This window comes from Phyllostomus hastatus, unplaced genomic scaffold (genome assembly GCF_019186645.2).
Source record: "Phyllostomus hastatus isolate PE091 unplaced genomic scaffold, TTU_PhHast_1.1 phas_scaffold_28, whole genome shotgun sequence".
In the NCBI taxonomy this organism is placed as follows: Eukaryota; Metazoa; Chordata; class Mammalia; order Chiroptera; family Phyllostomidae; genus Phyllostomus; species Phyllostomus hastatus.
Window position 1 is genome coordinate 7,793,113 of NW_025334022.1, and position 27,187 is coordinate 7,820,299.

A 27,187-nucleotide genomic window follows, 5' to 3' on the forward strand; every position below is an offset into this window, starting at 1 on the left:
TTTATATTTATATATTTATATTTATAAATATATTCATTTAATATATTTTATATACATGTTTTCTCTATCCTTGACTGTAGATTTTATTATAAGCAATTATTATTATATGCAATCATTTAACAGTTCAAAATTCTAGTGGGCCAAATTGGCCAGTAAAAAAGCTGACACCCCCCTTTCTGGCTAGCTAGCTCCTTGTTTAGAGTATCATTCTACATTTTTATCTAGAATTATCTTAATTCATTTCAATATAATTTATATTTCTAAATCACTGGAAATTTTTAATTCTCCAATGACAAAAGAGGCATTCTCTATATTTTTTCTCCAATGGCTTGAACACAGACTACTCAGATAATTTATCCTGAGAAACTCAAAACATTAATAGAAATGTAAGCTTTAATGCACAAAAATTACATCTATAATATCTAGTTATTTTAGATGCTTCAAATGAACTTTATTTTGTATCTTGTGTATTAGACACTAACTGAAGTTTAGGAGGGGAAGAACTGCTGAACTGGAGAGCCAATGAATTCTATGTTCACTTGAAACTTAATGGCAAGCTTTCATCCCAGAAACATAAGGAGATTCTTGTGGCCTGCAGTTGCATTCTTGCCGTTCAGCATAATCAATAAAATCTGGGGCAGGCAAGCCAGACAGGATCATTAGGGATTTGTTCCAGATTGTGAATGTTGGACAAACTGGAAGAATAAAGGTCACATCAAAAGTATGAAGATGAAGAGAGTTAGCTGGGTCATAGAAAGACAGCATGTTGTTGTCATAATCCAGAAGGACACCCAGACGCTTCAACTGTGGGGGTACATCCACCAGCATTTCTTTGTTGTTATGTCTAACTATGAAGTTACTATTGCATCTAGAAAAAACCCATGAAGAGGCATTCTTGCCAATCCATTCATTCTTGGGAGCTGATTTGTAAGCAATACCAATTGCATACCTGTGAGACAGTGGAAAGGAGAGAGAAATAAACATTTATTAATGATCTGAGTTATACTAAATACTATACAGACTATATACGAAATAGAATACATTTCTTCCTTAAACAGTTTAAATTTATATCCATAATGTTGATACTACTAGAGTTTTAAAAAGTTAGCTATTAGGGTTCCAAGATGGCAGCAGAGTAGCTGGCAGCTCCATTCATCTGCTCTCAGACACGAACAGGATTTGAAGTCAGAACACAGAGTGGAGAGTGAGTAAGAGTCTGTGAATGGGAGCATATGCAGAGGAGAGCATGGGGAGTAAGCAGGGTGACATAGGAACCGGCCGCCTGTGGGGTACCTGGGAGCCAACCACCTGGGATTTCTAGATGGACCACCACTGCTGCCCAACCCAGCACTGCTGGTTGCATAGAGTTGAGGTGGTTGTAGATTTGCTCAGGACCCACGAGCTACCAGGGCAGCGAGAGAAGGCCTGGGAGGTGCGGATTCCAGAAACAGCACGGCAGGAATAGGCAGACTCAAGGGTAAAGACCTCCAGAGGGAGCAGGGACAGCATGCTGTCACCGCCTTGTATTACTGTATAGCTGAGGGGATCTTCCCAACACCATCCGGGAAAGATTCAGAGAGAAACTTTATCTAAAATTGTTGTAGGCCCACCCTGGCTGGTGTAGCTCAGTGGATTGAGCATGGGCTTGCAAACCAAAGGGTTGCTGGTTCAATTCCCAGTCAGGGCACATGCCTGGTTTGCAGGCCTGGTCCCCAGTAGGGGGTGTACAAGAGGCAACCACAGATTGATGTTTCTCTCCCTCTCTTCCCCTCTCTAAAAATAAATAAATAAAATATTTTTTTTAATTAAAATTGTTGGAGGCCCTGTAAGGAGCTGGCTAGCCCTGACCATGAGAGACTGTTATTTTTGGGGGAGAGGGAGTATGTGGGGAACAGGACCCCCAGGGATTCATGCTATAGTATGCGGGCCAGAGAGAAACTCTTTTAAAAGGGGGAGCTGAGGTGAGATCCAAGGCTTGGGCAGGACCCAGGTATTCAGGCCTGTGTGCGTGGGCAGGATGCAGCAGCCTTGCTAACTAAAGTCAGAGCATACACTGAAGGAAAGAGAAGACCTTACCCAACATGGCTTGCAAGCAGAGGGCAAAGCAGAGTTGTGAATTTAGGCCAAATCTCCTACAAGAGAGCAGCAGGCTTAGTTCTGAAAGGCAGGAACTGAATGCCTGAGATTTGCTCCAGTCAACCACAGGCTTTCACAGACAGGCGAACCCAACCCCTATCTGCATGGATTATAGGCCCTGCGGAGTGGTGAGGTGAGGACCAGGAATTTCTTGCTGCTGTGTACATTTCCTCAGAGGAAAGAAGAAAAAGGCCCTACACAAGACACTATGTGCTACACTGATCCTTGGACCTCAACATACTAAACCCAGCAGAGCAGAAAAAACAGAGACAGGCACAACAAGGTTCTATCTTCTCTCCTTTATAGAGATTTGACATTAATTTCATATCCTTCAAGTTTGGGCATAATATGGCACCAAGTTTTATAGTATAGTTTACTTCAAATCTCATATATTGTTCTGCTCTTCTTTTACTCCATAATAATTCCTTCTTCCTCCTTTTGTATATTTGTTGTAAATTCTATTTTCTCTCTTGCTACAACTTGTTTCTAATCCAAACTATTACTATTTTTCCCCCTTCCAGCCTCTCGGAACCATTTGTGAATGTCATTAATCATCTCACATTCCTTCTTCCATTCTTAAAATACCCTATTCTCTCTCCATCTTTATCAATCTTTGCTCGCAGGTTGTGGATAAGGTGGTGGTTGTTATAGTTCTTCAGTCTTATTTTAGATAGTGACTATCTTTGTATTTCAAACTTCAAATTTCACTGTTCCCATCTTCCATACCATTTTGCCTTCCTCCTGCCTTTCCATTTTTTGTTTTAAATGTTAATTTTTCTCCATCTTAGCTGGATTTTCATCCCACATTCTTAGTATTCCTTCTCTCTCTAACCTCTCAAACTAACTTCTCTTTGCTCTAGACATCCCTTAAGCTCTTTTTTCTTTCCTTGTGCCCCATTATTCCCATTCCACCTGTATAAATATTAGCTCATTGATTGTTGATATCTCTGTGGTGGAGATTTTTCTGCAATTAGAGACATATTATTTTATATATAACATATATATTTCTTATATATATTGTTATTGTTGTTGTTATGGTTGTCTGTTTTTTCTCTCACAAGATATATACATATATATATATATATATATGTTTTCTTTAAATTTCAGTTTTAACATAATACTACATGCTTCTCCTCTTATTCCATTCCACTTTCCCTCCACCCTTTTTTGTTACAAAGTAAACTTTATTTTCTTTCCCACTTAGCCTTGTCTCTATTCACTACTCTTATTATTGCTCCTCTTTCTACACTTGTGAAATAACTTTTCTTTCCGTTAGCCATCTCATATTCATTTTTTCACTCTTATAATATCTAAATCTCTTTACACCTTTATTAATCTTGATGCATTGGCTGTTTATAGTGTAATTGTGGGTGGACGATACCTTTGCAGGTATAGGTCTCATTTCTGTGCTGTTTGCTTTTTGTTCTGGCAGCACCTCTACAACAGCATACGAGACATGGAGGGAGGAGTGACTCTCAGTAAGACCCCACCAAAGAACAACAAACAATAACCTAAACCCAATTATAACCACATAAAAGGCATAAAGAGCAGGGAAAGAGTATCAAGTGCAGGTGATCAAGGAGACTGCACCACTGAGTTCCACAGGTCTCCTAGCACAGAAGATCACACCACAAAGTAGGGTGTCAAAGCAGGTAAATGCAACAAGTAGAAAAAAACACAAGAGTCGAATGCTCAAGGAGCTCAGTGAGAACTTCAAAGAACTCCAGGGAACCTCCAGTGAATGACACCAGCATGAAAAAGGACATAGAAACTATCAATAAAGGGAGGAAATAAAAAATAAAATATCTGAAATGAAGTACACGGTAAAAGGTATTAAAAGCAGGTTAGGTGAAGCACAGGATTGAATCAGCAAGCTGGAGAACAAGGTAGAAAAAAAATTCCCAGACAGAGCAGCAAAATGAAAAAAGACTGAGAAAGAATGGAGAGGAGTTAAGGGAGCTGCAGGACAACATTAAATGTAATAATATCCATATGATAAGGATACCAGAAGGAGAAGAAAAAAGCAAACAATACAAAACCTGTTTGAAAAAGTAACAACAGCAAATTTCCTTAACTTGATGAGAAAAAAAGTCATGCAAGTTCAGGAAGCACAGAGGGTCCCAATCAAGAGGAACCCAACATAACAAAGAAAAAAAAACTTCACACCAACATTGCTGATGAACATATATGCTAAAATCCTCAACAAAATATTGAAAAACCAAATCCAGCAATACATTAAAAATATCATACATCATGACCAAGTGGGATTCAGCCCACGGATGCAAGGATGGTACGATTTAGAAAATCAATAAACATAATACATCACAGAAACAAAAGCAAAGGCAAAAATCATATGATCATATCAATAGATGCAGGAAAAGCATTGATAATATACAGCACCCATTTATGATAAAAAAACATTCAGCGGAGTGGGAATAGAGGGAGGATTCCTCAACATAATAAAGGCCAGATATAAGAGACCCACAGCCAACATCATACACAATGGCCAAAATCTAAAATCTTTCCCACAAAGATCAGGAACAAGACAAGGTTGTCCACTTTCAACACTTCTGTTCAACACAGTATTGGAAGTCCTAGGCACAGCAGTCAGATAAGAAAATGAAAAAAAAAGGCATCCAAATTGGAAAAGAGGAAACAAAACTGTCATTGTTTGCAGAGGACATGATAATGGACATAGAAAATCCTATAGACTCCACCAAAAAACTGTTCCACCTAATAGATGAATTTGGCAAAAAAGCAAAATACAAAGTCAATATTCAGAAAGGCATTTTTGTATACCAACAATGAAACATCAGAAGCAAAAATCAGGAAAAAATTCCATTTGGTATAGCAACAAGAAAAATAAAATACCTAGGAATAAACCTAACCAAGAAGGTAAAAGACCTGTACTCAGAAAACTACACAACACTGAAGAAAGAAATGAAGGGAGACACAAACAAATGGAAGCATATACCGTATTCATGGATGAGAAGAATTCATATCATCAAAATGTCCATACTACTCAAAGCAATTAATAGATTCAATTCAATACCTATTAAAGTACCAATGGCATATTTTACAGATACAGAACAAACACTTCAAAAATTTCTATGGCACCATAAATGACCCCAAATAGTGGCAGCAATTTTGAGAAAAAAAAAAAAAGCAAAGTAGGAAGGCTCACAATACCTGATATCAAACTGTATTACAAGGACATTGTAATCAAAACAGCCTGGTACTGGCATAAAAACAGACAGATAGGCCAGTGGAACAGAACAGAGAGCCCAGAAATGAACCCAAGTCTCTATGGTCAATTAACATGTGACAAAGGGGGCAGCAACATAAACTGGAGTATAAATAGCCTCTTCAACAAATGGTGGGAGAGCTGGGCAGCTATATGCAAAAACATGAAACTTGAGCACCAACTTACACCATACATAAAAATAAATTCAAGGTTGATAAAAGATTTTTTAAAAAGATTTTATTTATTTATTTTAGAGAGGGAAGGGAGGGAGAAAGAGAGAGAGAGAAACATCAATGTGTGGTTGCTGGGGGCCATGGCCTGCAACCCAGGCATGTGCCCTGACTGGGAATCGAACCTGCAATATTTTCGTTTGCAGCGCACGCTCAATCCACTGAACTATGACAGCCAGGGCTGGATAAAATATTTAAATATAAGTTTTGATACCATTAAAGTCCTAGAGGAGAACATAGGCAGGAAAATTTCAGATATTTCATGCAGCAGTATTTTCACTGATATGTCCCTTAGAGCAAGGGACATAAAGGAAAGAATAAACAAATGGGATGTTATCAAAATGAAATACTTCTGCATGGCTAAAGAAAACAGTATTAAAATAAAAAGAGTACCAACTGCATGGGAAAACATATTTGCCAATGATACCTCAGACAAGGGTTTAATCTCCACAATATATAAAGTACTCATATGACTCCTCTCTAAAAAGACAAGCAATTCAATTAAAAAATGGGCAAAGGACTTGAACAGACACTTCTCCAAGGAGGACGTAGAGAGGATGCAGAGACACATGACAAGATGCTCAGTATTGCTAGCTATTAGAGAGATGCAAATTAAAATCACAATGAAACACCACCTCACACCAGTGAGAATGGCCATCATAAACAAAGCAACAAACAAGTGTTGGAGAGGTTGTGGAGAAAAGGGGACCCTAGTGCACTGTTGCTGGGATTGCAGACTGGTACAACCACCATGGAAAACAGTATGGAATTTTTTCAGGAAACTAAAAATGGATCTGCCTTTTGACCCAGCAATTCCACTACTAGGATTATATCCTAAGAACCCTGAAAGACCAATCCAAAAGAACCTATGCACCCCAATGTTCTTAGCAGCACAGTTTACAATAGCCAAGTGTTGGAAGCAACCTAGGTGCCCTTCAGTAAATGAATGGATCAAAAAACTATGGTACATTTACACAATGGAACTCTATGCAGCAGAAAGAAAGAAGGAGCTCCTTTCCTTTGCAACAGCATAGATGGAACTGGAAAGCATTATGCTAAGCAAAATAAGCCAGACAGTGAAAGAAAAATACCATATGATCTCACCTTTAACAGGAACCTAATCAACAAAACAAACAAATAAGCAAAATATAACCAAAGACACTGAAATAGAGAACAGGCTGTCAGTGACTAAAGGTGAGAGGGGAGGGAATTTCAGGGGAAAAGGGGAAGGGTTTGCAGGAACAAGTATAAAGGACAGGTGGATAATAACAAGCGGGGGAGGAAATGGGAGGGAGTTGGGGAGGACTGGGGAGGTGAGCTGGGATGAGGGTAAAAGGCAGAAAACTGTACTTGAAGAACAATTAAAATTAAAAAAAAGATGCTCAATATTGCTAGCTATCAGAGAAATTCCAATTAAAATCACAATGAGATACCACTTCACACCAGTGAGAATGGCCATCACAAACAAATCAACAAACAACAAGTGTTGGAGAGGATGTGGATAAAAGGGAATCCTAGTGCATTTTTGGTGGAATGCAGGCTGGTGGATCCACTGTGGAAAATAGCATGGAATTTCCTCAGAAAACTAAAAATAGAACCGCTTTTTGTCCCAGCAATTCCACTGCTGGAATTATACCCTAATAACCCTGAAACACCAATCCAACAGAACCTATGCACCCCAATGTTCATAGCAGCACAATTTACAATAGCAAAATGCTGGAAGCCACCTAGGTGCCCATCAGTAAATGAATGGATGAAAAAACTATGGTACATTTATGTGATGGAATACTACATAGCAGAAAGAAAGAAGGAGCTCCTGCTTTTTGCAACAGCATGGATGCATCTGTAGAGCATTATGCTAAGTGAAGTAAGCCAGGCAGTGAAAGACAAATACCATATGATCTCACCTTTAAGTGGAACCTGATCAACAAAACAAAAAAGCAAGCAAAATATAACCAGAGACATTTAAATTGAGAATAAACTGACAATGACCAGAGGGGAGGTTGGAGGGGATAGTGGAGGGAAAAAGAGGAAGTGTTGTCAGGAACATGTATAAAGGACACATGGACCTAACCAAAGAGGGGTGGGATCAAGGGTGGGAAGTGGGAATGGCTGGGGTGGGGGGCAGTCATGGGGTGAAAATGGAAACTGTACTTCAACATCAATAAAAAATGTGAAAAATGAAAATAACATCGAATGTCAACTATAATTTAAAAAATCAATAAATATTTAGTTAAAATAAAATTAACAATTTCAAAAAAATACTGTGGTATATTTACACAATGGAATGCTATGCAACAGAAAGAAAGAAGGAGTTCCTACCCTTTGTGGCAGCAGGGGGGAATTAGAGAGCATTATGCTGAGTGAAATAAGCCAGGCAGTGAGAGACAAATACCATATGATCTTATCTATAAGTGGAACCTAATCAACAAAACAAACAAAAAAGCAGAAAAGAACCAGAGACAGGGAAATAAAGAACAAACTGACAGTGACCAGAGGGAGTAAGGAGGGGATAATGAGGGAAAGAGGGGGATGGGTCAAGTAAGGAACATGTACAAAAGGACCCATGGACAGGGACAATGTGGTGGTGATTATCTCTGGGAATGGGGGATTTATGGTGGCAGGGGAGAGCTATTGAGGGAAGAATGGAGACAGCTGTAAGTAAGTAATAATTAAACAATGGGGAAAAAGTTAGCAATTACGGTGATGTAGTAATTTCCAACTCCTAGCTCAGTATATATTTCATGATTTTATTTTTAAAGGCTGTCACATTTTTCTAGGAGTGGTTTTCATCACATCTTTTAACCTTGACTTATTGGTATTATATTTGTGGTATAGAAATGGATCTCCCTGGAACCTAGCAACAGGGGAGAGAAGTGAAATGAAAAGTGAGACCCACTCACCATGTTGAGGAACCCATGACCACCTCCCAGTAGTGACAACCACTGTCAATGAATATATTTCCTGCTGCCCCATAGCACCCAGTGCCACTAAATCTCTCTGGGGTATGGCTTTTTTTCAGAGAGCTTTCATCTTTCTCCATCTGCAATCCATCATTTGAGATCTTCAACTTCTTGTGAGTCATTTTGGGATCCAGTTTAAAGGGTTGGCCTGAAAAAAGTATAAAGGAGAAAATGCATGAGGATGTATTTAAGAATTCTTTGTCTTCCTGGAACATCACTACCAGAGAAGCCCCAATATGATGATTATTCTTGGGTCAGTACAAGTTGGCTGATGTTTGATTATATTAAGGAAGCAGGCCAGAAGCCACCATTTTCAATAAAATAATAATATGCTGCCCCCTTCATATATTATGAAATTGAAAGGGAATTCTTAGGGTCTCATTGTGTTCTTTACTTAGCTTTTATTTAACTGGATGGATTGGTATTTGGGTAGATTTTAGGGGAAGATGTGTTTGAGCTAAGCAAAGTGAAGAAATAGATGAAATAATTGCTGCTGGGTGACAACAAAAAGCCAAAAATAACTCAGCAACAGGACAATTTTTTCCCCTCTTACAACTGGGATGTAAAAAATATAATTAGGGAACTTCATTAGAGTGACTATTATATCATCAATAGTCAGGGAAAATATTTACTGGACAGGATCATTCACAACAGAGAATTCCTTATCGTCATATGACAAAATCAAGTTACTAAGAACCAATTGCTCTGTATTGCAAGGGCTGTATTATACAAAATTCATGTGTGCCAGCCATTGTTGGTGAACACAACATCCATTCCCTACTTTCTCTCTCTTACCCACTTTCACTATAGAGGCTGGAAAAGCTAAATATTCCAGACCTAGCCTCCCTTGCTGCTACAGGTGGCTAGTAAATGGAAGTAGTTGGAAGCAGAAGTCAGACGGGGTGGGAGAATCTTCTGGGAAAAATGCATGTTTTCTTGATGAAAGGAATACTCATCATGTATACCATCCCTTTCTCCCTTCTTCCTACCTTGAAAGAAAATATGACATCTAGAGTTTGCAGTGGCCATACTGTGGCCATGTGGCAAAAAGCCAACATAGAAAAGGGGAAAAAGCATGGATCTTTTATGACATCACAGAACTGCTACAACAGCTCTACCTTCAAACCCCTTGCTATGTTAGAAAGAGAAAAAATACATCATTAAAGCTACTAACAAATAACTATTTGTTAAGCTAAGTTGAATTTTTTTGTCATTTGAAGTCAAAAGCATTTCTAACAGGTATGGCTTCTCTGCTGTAGGATTTTAGCAGATTATTCACAAATATAGTCATGTTCCACATATCAACATTTCATTCAATGATGAAACACATATAGGACAATGGTATACCATATAGCCTAGGTGTGGAATAGGCTATATCATCTGGGTTTGTGTAAGTATACTCAATGATGTTCACACAACAATGAAATTACCTAATGATTCATTTCTCAGAATGTTTCCCCATTGTTAAGTGGTGCATGTTTGTAGTATTCTTTTATGCAACTGTCCCACAAGCATGAGGGTGGGGTGCAGTGAAATACTCTTCACTAACATCTTCCCAAGCCACCAGGTGTTTTATGTATATCTGTGTCCACATATATTCCAAGGCCTTGAACAAACCCCTTGACCAAAGCACAAACTACAACAGTAAAGCTCCTCTATCCTGGGCCTGTGCTCTCCTGCACAGCTGTGGATGTCTGCTCAGGCTAACTGTATTCCCTAGCACAAAGGGGATTCTGATGGCTCCTTTCAGAATCACTGTAACATACTGTTTGTTTTTAGTCGGGTAGGTTCACTGTTCCGGCTGCCTGCTTGATTTATGGCTTTAACAATGAAGATGTAGCGTGTCCCACTCTGGAGTCCATGCACTGTGTAATGGTTCTGCTTAATGTTGGGCACAATCATCCAGCTATCCACCGAATTATACAGGCCTGTAACATGTGGAAAGACAAGGACATTAGCTAGCAGGTAATAGAAATAGAATGAAAAATACACTGAAAATTCATTGTAAGCCCCTCAAAAGTGAATTTTATTTTGTTTTCTTATGACTCCTGGAAGACATAGTGATATGAACCTCCTCTACTTCCTTCCTCCCATAGAGCTAGGTTCATGCCCGGTAACTTGCTTCTGATAATCGAACGCAACCACTAGCAAAAGTTAGGTTAATTCAATTTTCTTCCAAACAATATAGGAAAAACTACTCTACAAAATTACAGAATCACCTCTTTTATGGAGTCTAGATTTTTTCCACAAAGATCCAATCTGAGGCTGAGTTTGGCCTCATATGGATAGAGCAGTCCTGTGCATAGCATAGGAATATTGAATCTCATATTCGAAAAGACACCTAGACATATATTTCCCTCATTTCACAAATGGGAAACAAATGGAGAGAAGAAAAGTGACTTGCCCAAGGCCACAGATAGCTGGTGGTGGTGCTGAGAGTAAAACCCCATTCATTTTAATCCTAGTCTGGTGTTCTCTCCACTACATCACAAGTCACAAGGTGAACAACAATGTTTTGCTGACTCTCTAAATTAACAACTCTTTCAGGGCTTATGACTCAACTCTTTCACCTCATCCTCACTCTTACTTCCAAGACTAGTTGGGCTCCAAGGTATCATATGGAAGCCAAGGAGATAACACAATAACCAAAGCAAAATATCATTTCTTCACTTGACACTACAGTTTTATCAGTTCCTGGTTCTGATTCCAATAGCTATTTGAGGTTAGATGGCCCAGAAACACACTATTGTCTGGAATCTTTTTTCATCCCAAGTAGGGAAAAGGATCAGAGATCTATGTTTCTGCTTTTGAAACTCTTTAGACCATAAACATTGACTTAAACAGAGAAAAACGTACATAATTAAAAACATGTATTTAGATATACATGTACATGTATATAGGTATCTGTGGATTACCTATGTTTCTTCTCTCTTCTGTTATCTTGTTTTCAGTCAGTTTACTGCCTTTTAAACACAATTCTATCAGAGGGTGGAAAGGAAAGGGCAATGAAAATGAGTAGTGAATTTAGTCACTTCTATGCAGCTATAGTAAAGAGTTTAAGTGAGGCTGAAAATAAAAACAAATTAATTTTTGAAAGCAATCTGATTGGAAGGGTTTATAATTAGTTTGAGGGGAAAGTATAAAAATTCTGAATTAAAAGTAGAAAAAGAAGGACAATGGAGGGCACACAGATATGCTATACGAAGAAGAATAATTGGTGGAAATGCTCAATGATTCTTAGAAAAAGACAATAAAGGATAAGAACCAGGGACGATGTTTGAGGGTTTGGCTGTCTATGTATCAATGCACAGTATTAACCATAAACTGCATATGGAACTTTAATACAAAGAGGGAAATATATGATCTTTCAGACACACTTCTAAAACTACGAAACAAAACAGACTTCACAATGAAGTATTATGCAGCTGTAAAAAAGTATGAGGATGACCTCTGTGAACAATACAATAATTTCCAGGGTATACTGTTAACTGAGTAAAGCAAATTTTGTAAGAGCTTATATATAATATACTAACTTTTTTCAAGAAAGAAAGACAAATAAGAAAGCATACATACATATGCCTGGAGCTATAAAAACAACAATAACAACAGGAAGGAAAAGCCAGAAAATAATGAAATTGGTTATCTACAATGAATGGGGATAGGGGAATAGGATTTAAAAGATATAAGAGAGAATGACATTTCTCTGAGTATACATTTTTGTACAGTTTTTCCTTTTGGAAACATATAAATTTGAATATTAAAATGAAATCAATATGACTGGGAAAAGTGAGGACTAAAACTGTAGGCAAACTGAAACAAATGAACCCAACTGCATTTCAAATGAAAAATATCCACACCAAAGGGATGGGGGCAGGAGGAGAATTGCAAACAAGTGTTGAACTATTGTTTGTTTTTGTAGTGGTATGGGCAAAGCAAAATCTGAAACTATTGTTGATATATTATGGGAGTGAGCAAATGAGTACATGCATTAATGTTGGGAGCCAGGGTTCTCATTGTTGAAGTAGGAACATATAAATATGGAATGGGTAAAGGCAAGAAAGAACCTATGAGGATGGACTGGAATTGGAGGTACTGACAGAAAATCATATTATCTAAATAAATAAATAAATATGTGTGTATGTATGCATGTGTATACATATGTGCACATATGTTAAGTATATGTGTATATACAGGGGTGGGCAAAGTAGGTTTGCAATTGTGAGTACATGAAACAGTTTAATCATGTATTATTATTTATTAATTATTATACTATTTTCCATATGAATAACTATAAACCTGCTTTTGCCCACCCTGTATTATGTGTGTATATGTATACATACATGGGTGGATGTATGTATTTCTAGTTGTCCAGGTCTTGGCCTCTAATACCATTCTCTCCCTAAAAGAAACCAGGATTTGTTAGGAAAACAGTTTATTAAAAACTGGGAAGGATAAGTTCAAAATGAGCCTAGAACCTCTTGCTATGCTGGAAAGTAAGGAAGTGCTCAAGAAAATGATGGGACAATATAAGGACCCAGGAGTCAGTTTAAAAGGCTTTCATTGGCTAAATCTAAGCAATTGGAGTACTAAAATAAGTAAGGACAGTAAAGAATTATCAACCATTCAAAAAAGAATCCAGGAGTCCATACAAATATGCAGATTATTAAATAAACAAATGGAGGGTGGGGCTTTTGCTTACAGTAGAATGCAGAGTGCCAGTTTGCAAATGTGGGAGGGGATGCTCAGTTGGAAAATCATCATTTTGCAATCATCAGAGTAAAGATCAATCAGGCAAGAATTATTGATGTTAAAACAGGAGTGAGAGTGGAACAGGTCTGATGAGGAAGCAAGATATTTTCATGGTCTTAAAGCATCACATAGAGATTTCTTATTATTTGCAAAAGGAAAACAGTACACAGTGAACAAATCAGTCAGCACCTTTGACCAGGAGATCAAAGTTAGCATCACCAATGAAGGATAAATGGACATCATGTGCCTCCAGATGTGATGTTCAAAGGATGAAATTTAAGTGTAATACGTAATCCTAGACAATAAAAGACAATATTGGGTCCTTTATAGGTTATAAAAGATATTATTGGGCCAACTGTTAAGACTTGAATATTAATGGTGGGTTAGATAAAAGTATTGCACCAGTGTTAAATCTCTTGAAGTTGATAACTATATTGTAATTATTTAAGAGAATTTCCTTATCTTAGGAAATGATGAAGAATTTAGGAGCCAAAGGCCATGATGTATGCAATTTACTTTCAAATAGTCAAGAAAAAAAGAGGAGCATAGAGAAATCCAGAAAATGATAAAGAAAATGGGGAAAAATAGTAACAATGGGTGAATCCAGATAAATAGTATTTGGGAATTCTTTGCACTAGTCTTGCAACTTTTCTGTAATTTTGCAATCATTTCTAAATTTAATAAAGGTAAATATGTGATCCTCTAGGTATGACTGAGTCTTGGTGAGATAGGGTTTACGATTGAATTATGGTAATGGAATTATACACCATGTTCAAAAGGGAAAGATCAGCCCTGGCTGGTGTAGCTCAGTGGTTTGAGCTTGGGCCTGTGAACCAAAAGGTCACCAGTTCAATTCCCGGTCAGGGCACATGCCTGGGTTGCAGGCCAGGTCCCTAGTAGGGGGTGCGTAAGAGGCAACCACACATTGATGTTTCTCTCCCTCTCTTTCTCTCTCCCTCCCCTTTTCTCTAAAAATAAATAAATAAAATCTTTAAAAAAAGAAAAAAATATTTAAATAAAAAAGGGGAAAGATCACAATATGGAAATCCATGAACCTGAGTGTAAATGTGTGGTGGAAAGCATTCCCATGAGAATGAAAAGGAGGGGAAATAGAAGTTACATCTTTGTGGCAGTATATTACAGACTTCCTAGCCAGACACAGGTTGTAGTCAAAGCTTTCATAATACAAAACACAAAATTTAAACAACGGAAAGCTGTATATAATGGAGAAGACAATCATCCAAACACCTGTTGGAATTCTTAGTCAGCTAACATTGTCTGAAACAAAACTGGCTTATGACTATTCCATATCTTAGATGACGTAGGGATAAAGTTAAAAATGAAGGAAGAAAGTTGAAAAAAATAATGGGAACTACTCCTGACAAAATTCTAACCAACAAGGATAAAATTTCTAGTTAAAAAAATGTGGAGTATGACTATTTTAAGATTCCCCATATAAGCTGTATCATAGTATCTGTCCTTATGTGTCTGGCTTATTCCACTTAGCATAAGGCCATCCAGGCTCATTCATGCTGTCACCAGGGGCAGAGTTTCCTTCTTTTTTAAGGCTGAATAATATTCCATTGTGTGCATATACCATATTTTCTTTATCCATGCATCTGTTGATGGATAACTTTTTGTATGCCAATCATACCTAAATAAAAAGGTTTGAAAAGACAGAAAATGTAGAAAACAAAGGAAAGTAGCTCTTGGAAGTGAGGTTCAGTCAAGAGTGGCAGGCCAGACTGGCAGGTAGGACTGGGACCTTGAACCTTCATGAATACTTATTCTCAGTAAAATAGTTTCAGCTTCTCTGCCCACCGCCATCCAAAATTTTGCTTCAGGGTCTGCTATTGTCCCAGTCCTATTTCACTTTTCTATCAATGGTCAGAAGAAAGACATGGAAAGCAGGCTGGGAGCAGAAGTAAATCTATTAGAAGGCAGAAATTTGATTCAAATGGATATTGGCAGGCTGGAATGAGGAATCAATGCTAACTAGATTAAATATAATAGGGATGAATTCAAGTTGTTGTATTTCCATTTAGACAATAAATTGAACAAGAATGGGATTTGAAATTCACAGGAATGTCAGCTGACCATATGCTCAGCCAATATTCAGTAGTCAATGTGACTACTCTTTTAAAAAAATGGTTCTGAGTGAGAGGTAGGACATCAGCTATATGCAAGATAAATAATTCAGCTATTCCCTGAACTGGTCAGACTACTTTTGGAGTGTATTCACTTTTTTTCACAGCACATTTATAAAGCATTTTGACAAAGGAGTGTGTTCATAAGAAGAATACTAGGATGGTAAAGGGTCTGAAACATGAGAAGCAATTTAAAGAACTGAGAATGTTTAGCCTGGAAAAGAGAAAATTTACAAGGGACATAAGAACTACCTAAAATTATCTGAATAACTGTCATGTGAAAGATTGATCAGGGTTGTTAGTGAGGCATAAAAGAGCAGGCCGAGGACTAACTGGTAGCTGTTGTTTAATACAAGGAGCATTAGGTTTGAAGTCTGACAGGCTTGGATTCAAATCTTGACTCCATCAGTTTGTAGCTTTGTGAACTTGGGCAACTCACTAAACTTGAGCCTCAGTTTCTTCATCTATAAAATAGAATTAATATCATTTCATAAGGCTAAGTAAGAACTCTTGAGGACTAAATGAGATTATATAAGTGGGAGTATTTGTAAATGGCAAAACATTATACACATGTAAATTATTATTGTCATTATTTACTAAGAGAAAGAATGAATCCTTTTATAAAGAAGCACTGACAATTAGTTACAGTTGCACAACAATTAAATGGGCTGTTTTGTTACAAGTGAGTGATCCATCACTGGAAATAGTCAATCAGAGACAAGATAATCATCTACTGGGTGTCTGGTAGAACAGAAGATTAGAATAAATGACTTTGAAGGTCACTTCAAATTTGAAGATGCTGTAATCTGATTCCTATTAAGACATCCTTCAAGCTTTTCTTTACAAAGAATTATATATACTTGAAAATAGAGATGACAGCCTTTAGATCTTTTCCAATTCTTTGACTTACTCTCAATTCCAGGAGACCACTGTTCTCCCCATATTGGGAAGAAGCAGCACAGTTGCTGGTTCTAAGACTTTCCCCAGCAAGAGAGACAAGTGCAGAACAGCATGTTGGGAAGGCCTTGGAGTTTGTGACTTCACAAACTGAAGAAACACCCAAGAACACCCAAGATCACAGCTACCTGGGCTAAATGGCTTAGGTTGAAGCTGCACAAGGCAAGTGTCTTTGAGAGTTTGACCCCCAAAGTCCTCTCACCTCCCCACCCCACTATGTGGCTCAGAATTCTCACAGTTCAGGAAAAGGAGACTATTGGGATGGTTTCACAACTCCTCTCATGCAAGCTTGTGAAGTCAGAAACAGAATCACAAACACACAGGTAAAAGAAAATACTAAGTTTCAGCTATGCAGATGTAAACTTAGGGTGGGAATCAGTTTCAGTCTTGAATGCAGCTTTAATTCTGCTTTAATTTCCATTTTTCCCCAGTGCATAGAGGAGAACTTGAACCTCGAACACTCTGGTTTGACAATCAATGAGTTAAGTTCTTACTCCAATTCATCAGAAGCTGAAACCATAATGTGAGAGCTAAATGATGCCTTTTTGAACATCCTTAATTTTGTGGCCCACTGATACAGTTTTGTATTTGGTGTAATTCTTGGAGGAAAGGGAGAAGGAATAAAGGGGAGAGTGACAGAGACAGGAGGCTTGTCACTATATTCACTAATACAAATGGATATGGTAAAGGAAATAACTAGTCTTTGAACATAATTATTGTATTTTACTATGATAATGAAGTGGAAGAAGAGTCAAGGAGAGAGATGATAACATGTATAGAAAGCAATGATGGTGACTTAGCATCCCAGCAATGAATTGAGTTCTTTTCTGACTTGGGAGAGTGAGGTGACAAAGATTAACTGAGAAAAGGCTAAGAATTATATAAACAAATGGGAGTGGCCCCAGTGACTTCCCTGCAAGAAAATATACAACTTTCTGATGGGCAACACTTTAGTAAGCCCTCTGCAAGGCCCTGGGAGAGTTTACACTGTCTATAAAACACTGTTCTAAACAACCTAACATGTCTTACAAACACTTGCCTCGTGGCGCCCCGGCCAATCTTGAGCAGCTTACTGCTTCCTTACATTTCCTTATCTCTGGCCACAGGCCCCAATTACACCATGACTTACTGATGAAGTTAGCCTGGCCAGTGAATATGGTGTACTGAAGCTCATAGGAGCTGATGCTGAATTCATCATCTGAGATCCAGTGGACTGTAATGGTGTCATGGGAGGCAGTACAGAGTTCTTCTCGGATAGATGGTGGGTTTGGGGCTGTAGGGAAAGGGGGAAAAAAAGGTAAGGAAAGTACATTCTCTGTTCTGGAATTTTACAATCATTACTCACACTGCCCAACCCAACATGTTATGGAGAGATTTTAATAAACAGTTTTAGATTGCACATAATACAATCTGAAGCAAAGAGCTAAGAGCTCCAGTTCCCTCAACTCACTTTTGCTTCATTGATAAAGATATTTTAGGCAAAGATATAAGCTTAAGTTATTGAGATGAATGACCAATTATCTACTCTGTCTGCATAAATACATGTAAATATTAGACCAAAATGGTCATACAGTTTTTTTATTACATGACCTTCAACCTATTTCTTTTTATGTCAAACTTATGCCAAAATAAGTTTGGCAGTATAGCCAAGTGTAAAATATGCTCTTCCCCATCTGTAAAATAGAAATGATAATTACATCATAGATTTGTTGCAAGGACTCATGATATAAAATTAATATACAATGTCTGGCACAAGTAGATGTTCAATAAATGACAGTTATTTTAATATATTAACAAAATAACTACAAATACAAAGTTATTATATGTGTGTATTTTCCTCATAAAATAATAATTCAAATAATCCTGAATGTAGTCAGCATTTTTAAAAGGCTGGTTGTATTCCTTTATTTTATAAAACTATTTGTAAGCCAGATATTTCTTACATTTTTCTTTCCAATCTGCTAATTCTTAAGTTTCCTTAAAACCATTTGAGTGGTATCTGTACCTATGTGGGGCACTCTCTAATATTCCATAAGTGTCAACTGAGTTCTACCCCCATAACAAGTAACAATATATTACTGACAGGCTCCTAAGGAGGAATCCATCAGCAACTTCTTGTTTTTTTACCTTTAAGTATAAGTGGTATCCTTATTCTGCCCCCAGAAATATTTGACAAATCATCTTTCTTTTCTGTTACATGAACTAAAATGTGTTCTATCTAAATAGATACATGTATCATCCCTGGCTGGTGTGGCTCAGTGGACTGAGTGCCAGCCTGTGAATCAAAGGGTTGCTGATTTGATTCCCAATCTAGGGCACATGCCTGGGTTGTAGGCCAGGTCCCCAGTGACCTGGGGGGTTGGTGTAAGAGGCAACCACACATTGATGTTTCTCTTCCTTTCTTTCTCCCTCGCCCCGCTCTCTCTAAAAATAAATAAATAAAATCTTTTAAAAAATAAAACGATACATGTATCATTTTATAGGTTATAAAAGCATTTTAATTATAAATATTGGCCTTTTCACATTATTTCAAAGTATAAACACAACAAAAGAAAATAATTAAAACAAGAAAAGATACACAGTATTTTCACACCTGTTAAATAATCTAGCCCCTCCAGCAATTTCTTTTCTCTAGAAAAATCTAAAGCAAAGTTTTCAAAGGCATCATTAAAATTGATGTCTGGAATCAGAACTTGAGAAGATGCAGTTGCCATAGCGACCCTGTAAAGAGAAAAGTACAATATACATCAAAATACATTTGCAGCCTTTATCCAGTGTTTGATTTCTGGTTTAACAAGGTGAAAATAAATTACTTGTATGGCTTGATTCATTAAGTGAAAAATATATCTGTTTTTTTGCCAATGAAAACATTTTAATGTTAATTATCAAGAACCAATTATGGGTTATATCATCTTTATTCACATATGTTCACCTCTCAAACACATTGCCCCATTCTGCCTTAATTTTTAGAAGTAAAAACAGAATTTTTTTCCCCTCTGCATCAATTTACATCTGGCAGGCAGCATCAAAACTAGACCTATGAAGGCTTAGTATGAGCAATTTGAGAGATTTTTTTCTCCACATATTTTTTTTTCTGCTAGTCAACAAGCCAGCACACTGGGGCTGAGTTAAAGCCTTCCCCTAAATACTGTAATTTATTTTATCTTTTTATATCATTTACATTTCATTGTATTATTCTGTAATTGTACAATGTTATGCTAGTTTTATCTCTTCAAGTAATTCTAAGCACCTCAAGAACAAGGCTCATATTTTGTACTTCCTATCTTCCATGGTCCCTAACACAGTGCTGGACATATAGTGAATAAATAATTGTTGAATGAATAACTGAATGACTAAGAACAATAACACAACTGCTAATATTTATTGAGCATTTAGTATTTTACATACATACTTTACCTACATTATCTAACTTATTCCTTACCATAACCCTGTGTAGTGTTATCTCCATTTTGTAAGTGAGAAAGTTGACACATAAAGAGGTTAAGTAACTTGCCCAAGGTCACACCATCAGTAAGGGACAGGAAAAAATATATAACTGAACTCATGTTCATTGGCTTTTCAACTATATACCCTTAATCATTTAAGACAGTTCCTTAAAAAAAAAGAATGTAGGTATGGATTCCAAGATGACTGAAGAGTAGGTGGAAGGTACACTCACTTGCTTCCAGTGCCAAACCAGATTTACAGCTAAATTATAGAGCACCCAACTTGAAAAACCAACTGAAGCCTAGCTGAACTATTATAACCAAGGATTTGCAGAAGAAGCTACACAGAGACTGGTAACAAAGGCAGAGATGTGGAAAGGCCTAGCCCCTGCACACATGTGTGGCAGTTTGGCTGGAAGAATATCTCAGCTGCAAAACTTCCTCTCCCACCAGGAGTATGGGGTGTGAATCCCATGCAGGAATCCCCAACCCAGAGTAATGGAGAGAAGTAGAAGAGTCTGAATAGCACCTGGTAGTGATAATCAGTGGGGATTCAGTAACCTGGGAGAGAAGAGCATCTGCTAAACGCCCAGATGCCACCTTCCCAGGTTGAGCTCTCCTGTTGTTACAGCACCAGCCTGGGAATCCACTGCCCAACTACTGGCAGCACCACTCTATGGTGCTTAGGTCCTGCACAGTGGCCTGCTGGTTGCACCCAGCAGGAACTTTTGGGGTGCTCTTCATCTGGAGAAGCTCTTGGTGGAGACTCAGACAGTGAATTGTGTAGCTTTGGAAAGGAGACTGTTCTTACCCACCTTGAGTGCAAAGCCAGTGCCCCTCCCCACACCTGTTGAATTGTGTGTCTTGCCCTTCCACTTCCTGTGGCCCCATCCTCCTGAATTCAGTAATGCAGGAATATAAGAGTGCCTGGCAGAGCTGAGACTTTTGGAGCATGTCTCCTTAAGAGGCTTTTTGTCTGGGAATCAGATGGGCGGGTGCTAGATCATGAGGCTACATCATGGGGTGGGGAGCATTCCTATCTCTACTGTGAGCTCAGTCCATGCTATTTCCCTAACAGGATTCATTTGAACTGCCTTTCCAGCAGCTGCAGGCCCTGCCCTTCTGAGCTTAGTCTTGGGGTATGGGGAGGCAAGTCTTCCTCAGGGGTTCTTGCCCAGAAAAGGGAAGAAGTGCCCAACCCCTCTCCTACAGGCTTACTAGCACCACCCCCAATGACATACGGTTTGGATCTGCCCTCCCAAGTCTCCATGGCCTCATCCTGTGGAGCTCAGCTCCATGGCTGGGGGTGCGGGAAGGATAGGGGGAGGTAGTGTTGCTTGGAACTGGGACATTTGGAGTGTGTCTCCCTTGGAGGCTACTATCTGGGACCAAGATGAAGTGCTTGGTCCCCTCCTACACCACTGTCAATGGGACACTCTTTTGATCTGTCCTCCATAATTCCACTGGTTCCACCCTGCTAAGCTTCATCCTGAAGAGATGATGGCTGGCTGTACCAACCTGAACCTGCAGCATGCTCCTCCTGAAGGAGCCAGAGTTGGAGACTGGCAGAGACTGACTGGCATAGCTCTGCAGTGGGAATCACTCTCCCCTCATTGACTGTCTGACCATGTGTACCCCAGCAGAAAATCGACTAGCCCCATCCTCCCGACCCCATTCACCCTGCCCTACTGGGCTCATTACCTGTTGAAGGGTCTGTGGGTCATGGCAGCCTGGGTTCATTCTATAGTCTTTCCTCAGAAGTCTCTGGTGGAAGACCAGGCAACTTTAGGAGGAGGTAGGGTAGCTGACAGGTAGAGGTGGACCTCAAAGAGCCTCAGGACTTTTACCAACCTTCCCCCAGATCTAAGCTGGAGGAAGCTGACCCTTGTATACAGATTGGCCCCTCACAGGCACACCAAGGACCAGGAGACACAGCCAAAAACATTAAATAGCATGACAGCTCCAGACAGGTAGCCCAAAGCTAGTTACACAGAACATCTGACATCTACCTGTACCTGAACTCTGCGGAAGTGGACCCAGAACCAACACAACCATTAGGGGTCTTCAGACCACACCGGAGCTCAACAAAATTAGTCACACAAGTGGTACATGTAAAGGGGAATTCCAGCAGACACCACAATCTGCTGGGAGCAACAACACCTCAGGGGGCAGTCCATGCATAGTGACTCATACACAGTGATTGAGATTTATGCTAATAGTCAACTAGCCTGAAAGGTTAACTCCACCCATCAAATAGCCAACAGTATTCAAGTCTCAACTATAACAGGAGGGGTCACACAACACACAAGAAACATTTTTGGAGCACTGAGCTCAGATGATCTGGAAGAATGCACCACTATGCCCCGAAAACACCTACATCATAAAGCCATCATAGCAAGTTTATGAGTCATAGAAGATCTATCTAATACACAGAGACAAAATAGGGAGACAGAGAAATATGTTCCAAATAAAAGAATAAAACAAATCCACAGAAAAATAATTAAATGAAATAGAAGCAACGAAGATTCCAGATAAAGAGTTTATTTTTTAACAGATTTTATTTCTTTTTAGAAAAACTGAAAGAGAGGGAGAGGGACCCTTCCTTCATATACACAGGCCCCACCCCAGCAAATACCTAAGGCTCCACCCCTTACTATGTAACAGGTGTGCCAAGACATAAAAATATGGCCCAAATAAAAGAACAGGTCAAAGCTTCAGATAAAATATAACTAAGCAATGAAGAGACAGCCAACCTATCAGATGCAGAGTTCAAAACACTGGTAATCGTGATGCTCACAGAAACGGTTGAGTATGGTCACAAAATAGAGAAAAAAAGTGAAGGCTATAAAAAGTGAAATAAAGGAAAATATATGGGGAACCAACAGTGAATGGAAGGAAACTGGGACTCAAATCAATGATTTAGAGCAGATGAAAGAAATAAACATTCAACCAGAAAAAAATGAAGAAATAAGAATTCAAAAAAGTGAGAAGAGGTTTACGAACTTCTAGGACTACTTTAAACATTCCAACATATGAATCGTAGGGGTGCCAGAAGCAGAAGAAGAAGAGCAAGAAAGTGAAAACTTATTTGAAAAAATAATGAAGGAAAACTTCCCTAATATGGCAGAAGAAATAGACTTCCAGGAAATCCATGAAGCTCAGAGTGTTTGGACCCAAGGAAGTACCCACCAAGGCATATCATAATCACATTATCCAAGATTAAAAACAAGCACAGAATATTAACAGCAGTAAGAGAAAAGAAGACAGTTAAAGGAGTTCCCATAAGACTATCAGCTAATTTCTCAAAAGAAACCTTGCAGGCAAGAAGGGCCTGGAAAGAAGTATTTGAAATCATGAAAGGCAAGGACCTACATCCAAGATTACTCTATCCAGCAAAGCTATCATTTAGAATGGCAGGGCAGATAATGTGCTTCCTAGATAAAGTCAAGTTAAAGGAGTTCATCATCACCAAGCCCTTATTATATGAAATGTCAAAGGGACTTACCTAAGAAAAAGAAGAAGATCAAAACTATGAACAGTAAAAGGACAACAAACTCATAACTATCAACACCCAAACCTAAAAAAAAGAAAAAGGAACTAAGCAAGCAACTGGAACAGCAACAGAATCTCAGAAATAGAGATCACATGGAGGGTTATCAGTGGGGAAAGGGCAGAGGAAGAATGGGGGAAAAGGTACAAAGAATATGAAGCATAAATGGTAGGTACAAAATAGACGGGGGAGCTTAAGAATAGTATGGGGAATGGAGAAGCCAAAGCACTTATATGTATGACCCATGGACATGAACTAAGGTGGGGGAATGATGGTGGGAAGAGGGTTGAAGAAAGAGGGAAAAGAAAAAAAAGAGGGAGAGAAACATTAATGTGCATGACTCCAACGAGGAACCTGGCCAGCGTACCCCCATCCAGGGATGTGGTCTGCAACCCAGGCATGTGCTCTGACCAGAAATTGAACTGGCAACCTTTGTGGGATGATGCCTAACCCACTGAGCCACACCAGTCAGGGCCAAAAGCAGAGTCTAAAACAATGGTTATAAGGATGCTCAAGTATCTTAGGGGAAGAATGGATGACTTCAGTGAGAACTTAATGAGACAGTAAGCATTGAAAAGGACACAGAAACCATAAAAAAGAACCATTCAGAAATGAAGAATACAATATCTGAAATGAATAATACATTGGAAGGAATCAGCATCAGGTTGGATGAAGCAGAGGAATGAATCAGCAATTCAGAGGACAAGATGACAGTAAGCACCCAAGCAGAACATCAAAAAGAAAAGAGAATTTAAAAAATGAGTAACGTCTAAGGGAGCTCTAAGGCAACATCAAGTGTAAAAAAACCCTTATCAAAAGGGTACCAGAAGGAGAAGAGAGTGAGCAAGGAATTCAGAAGCTGTTAAAAGAAATAATGGATGAAAACTCCCCTAACCTGGTAAAGGAAAAAGTCACACAAGTTCAGGAGTTCATTAACACCAAACCAGAATTGCAAGAAATGTTAAAGGACCTGCTTGAAGGAGAAGGGGAAGGATAAGGAGGAAGAAGAGGAAGAAGAAAGAAGAAAGAAGAAAAGAAGAAAAGAAGAAAAGGAGGAGGAGGCGGAGGAGAAAAACAAATATAATAGACAGAGGAACATAGGTCTAAAAATATAATAACAATAAAAGAGTACCTGTCAATAGTAACCTTAAAATGTAAATGGATTAAATGCACCAATCAAAAGACATAGGGTAGCTGAATAGATAATAAAACATGAGTCATATATATGTTGTCTATAAGAGACCCACTTCAGAAGAAAAGACACACACAGACTGAAAGTGAAGGGATGGAAAAAAACATTCCATACAAATGAAAATGAAAAAAAAAAAAAGCTGGAGTAGCAATACTTATTTCAGACAAAATAGACTTCAAAACAAAGGCCATAACCAGGGACAAAGAAAATTACTATATAAAATTAAAGGGATTGATCCAACAAGTGGATATTACCCTTATAAATATATATGCACCCAAATAGGAGCATCTAAACATGTAAAGAAAATCTTGGTGGACATAAAGGGAGAGACTGACAGCAATACAGTCATAGCCAGAGATTTTAACATCCCACTGACATCAATAGATAGATCTTGCAGACTAAAAAATGAACAAGGCAACAGTGACCTTAAATGACACACTGGACTGGATGGATTTAACTGATAATTACAGAACATTTGCTCCCAAAGCAGTAGATTATTCATTCTTTTCATGTACACATATAACATTCTCTAGGATAAACCACATGTTAGGACACAAAACAAGATTTAATAATTTCAAGAAGATTGAAATCATAGCAAGCATCTTCTCTGACCACAATGGTATGAAACTAGAAATCAATTGCAGTAAAAAACTTAAAAACATTAAAAAATATGGAGGCTAAATAACATGTTATTAAGCAATGAATGGATTAACAATAAGATCAAGGAAGAAATCAAAAGTTAACTCGAGAGAAATGAAAATGAACACACAACAACCCCAAATCTATAGGACACAGAAAAAGCAGTCTCAAGGGGGAAGTTCATAGCATTACAGGAATACTGTTAGAAGGAAGAAAAATCTCAAATAAACAATCTATCCTTACACCTACAAAAAATAGCAAAAACACAACAAGCAAAGCCCAGAGTAAGTAGAAGGATGGAAATACTAAAGATCAGAGCAGAAATAAATGACAGAGAGACTTTCAAAAACCCTCAAAAAGGCCCTGGCTTGTGTGGCTCAGTGAACTGAGCACAGGCCTGTGAACCAAAGAGTCACTGGTTCAATTCCCAGTCAGGGCACATGCCTGTGCTGCAGGCCAGATCACCAGTAGGGGGTATGCAAGAGAAAACCATACATTGATATTTCTCTCCCTCTCTTTCTACTTCCCTTTCACTCTCTAAAAAATAAATAAATAAAAACCATAAAAGGTCAATGAAACCAAGATCTGGTTCTTTAAAAACAACATTGATGAACCTTTAACCAGACTCATCAATAGAGTACTCAAATAAATAAAATCAGAAATGAGAGAGAATTAATTGACAGCACAGAAATACAAAGGACTGTAAATAAATACTATGAAAAATTATATGCCAACAAATTGGACAACCCGGTTGAATGGATAAATTCCTAGAAACATATAATTTTCTAAAACTGAGTTAGGAAGAATCAGTGAATCTGAGTAGAACAATTACAACTAATGAAATCAAAGCAGAAATAAAAAATCTCCCAGTAAACAAAGTCCTGGACTGGATGACTTCACAGGTGAATTTTACCAAGCATTCACAGAAGAACCAACACCTATCCATCCCAAACTATTCCAAAAAATTCAAGAGGAGGAAACACTCCCAAGTTCATTTCTTGAGGCCAGCATTATCCTAATTCAAAAACCAGATAAAGACACCACTAACAAAGACAATTAAAGGCCAATATTCCTGATGAATATAGATGCAAAAATCCTCAACAAAATATTAGCAAACCAGAACCAGCAACACTGTACATTAAAAAGATCACACACTATAATCAAGTGTGATATATTCTGGAGATGCAAGGTTGGTAAAATATTCACTAATTAATAAATGTGACACATCACATAAATATCCCTGGGTGGTGTGGCTCAGTGTATTGAGCACCTGTCTGTGAACCAGAGAGTTGCTGGTTTGATTCCCAGTCAAGGGCACATGCCTGGGTTGGAGTCTGGGTCCCTGGATGGGGGCATGTGGGAGGCAGCTGCACATTGATATTTCTCTCCCTCTCTTTCTCTCTCCCTTCCCCTTTCTCTAAAAATAAATAAATAAAATCTTAAAAAAAGAAAAAATGTGCCATCACATAAATAAAATAAAGGATAAAAACCACATGATCATGTCATGGGTGTAGAAAAAGTATTTGATAAAACCCAACACCCACTTATGATAAAAAAAAAACCTCTCAGCAAAGTGGGAATAGAGGGTCATACCTCAGCACAATAAAGACTGTATATGTCAAACCCACATCTAACATCATATTCAATTGGAAAAAACTAAAAGTATTTTTCTTAAGATCAGTAAAAAGACAGAGATGTCCACTTTCACCACTCATATTCAACACAGTACTGAAAGTCCTAGCCATGGGAATCAGACAAGAAGAATAAAAGGCAACCAAACTGGTAAAAAGGAAGTGAAACTGTCATTATTCACTGATGACATGACATTGTATACGGAAAATCTTAAGAGTCCACCCAAAACTACTAGAACTAACAGATGATTTTGGTGAAGTAGTAGTATACAAAATTAATATTCAGAATTCAGTGGCATTTTT

At 38.2% G+C, this 27,187-nt stretch overlaps 1 protein-coding gene across 9 annotated transcripts in view; it reads right to left on the reverse strand.

The window, feature by feature from the left end:
- Positions 1–429: 429 nt before the first annotated feature.
- The window catches only part of MID2 (midline 2), a 167,001-nt gene continuing 140,243 nt past the window's right edge, over positions 430–27,187 (reverse strand). For 7 of the 9 annotated variants that reach the window (XM_045817646.1, XM_045817647.1, XM_045817653.1 and 4 more), the window contains 5 exons: positions 19,020–19,147; positions 17,466–17,699; positions 10,340–10,501; positions 8,514–8,721; positions 430–949 (listed from right to left, as the gene is read on the reverse strand). In XM_045817646.1, the coding sequence (XP_045673602.1) occupies positions 547–949; positions 8,514–8,721; positions 10,340–10,501; positions 17,466–17,699; positions 19,020–19,147 (1,135 nt within the window). In that variant the 3' untranslated portion in view covers positions 430–546. Of the gene's footprint in view, positions 950–8,513; positions 8,722–10,339; positions 10,502–11,488; positions 11,552–17,465; positions 17,700–19,019; positions 19,148–27,187 lie in introns of all 9 variants that reach the window. The other 2 variants (XM_045817650.1, XM_045817651.1) reach the window with 2 other exon arrangements.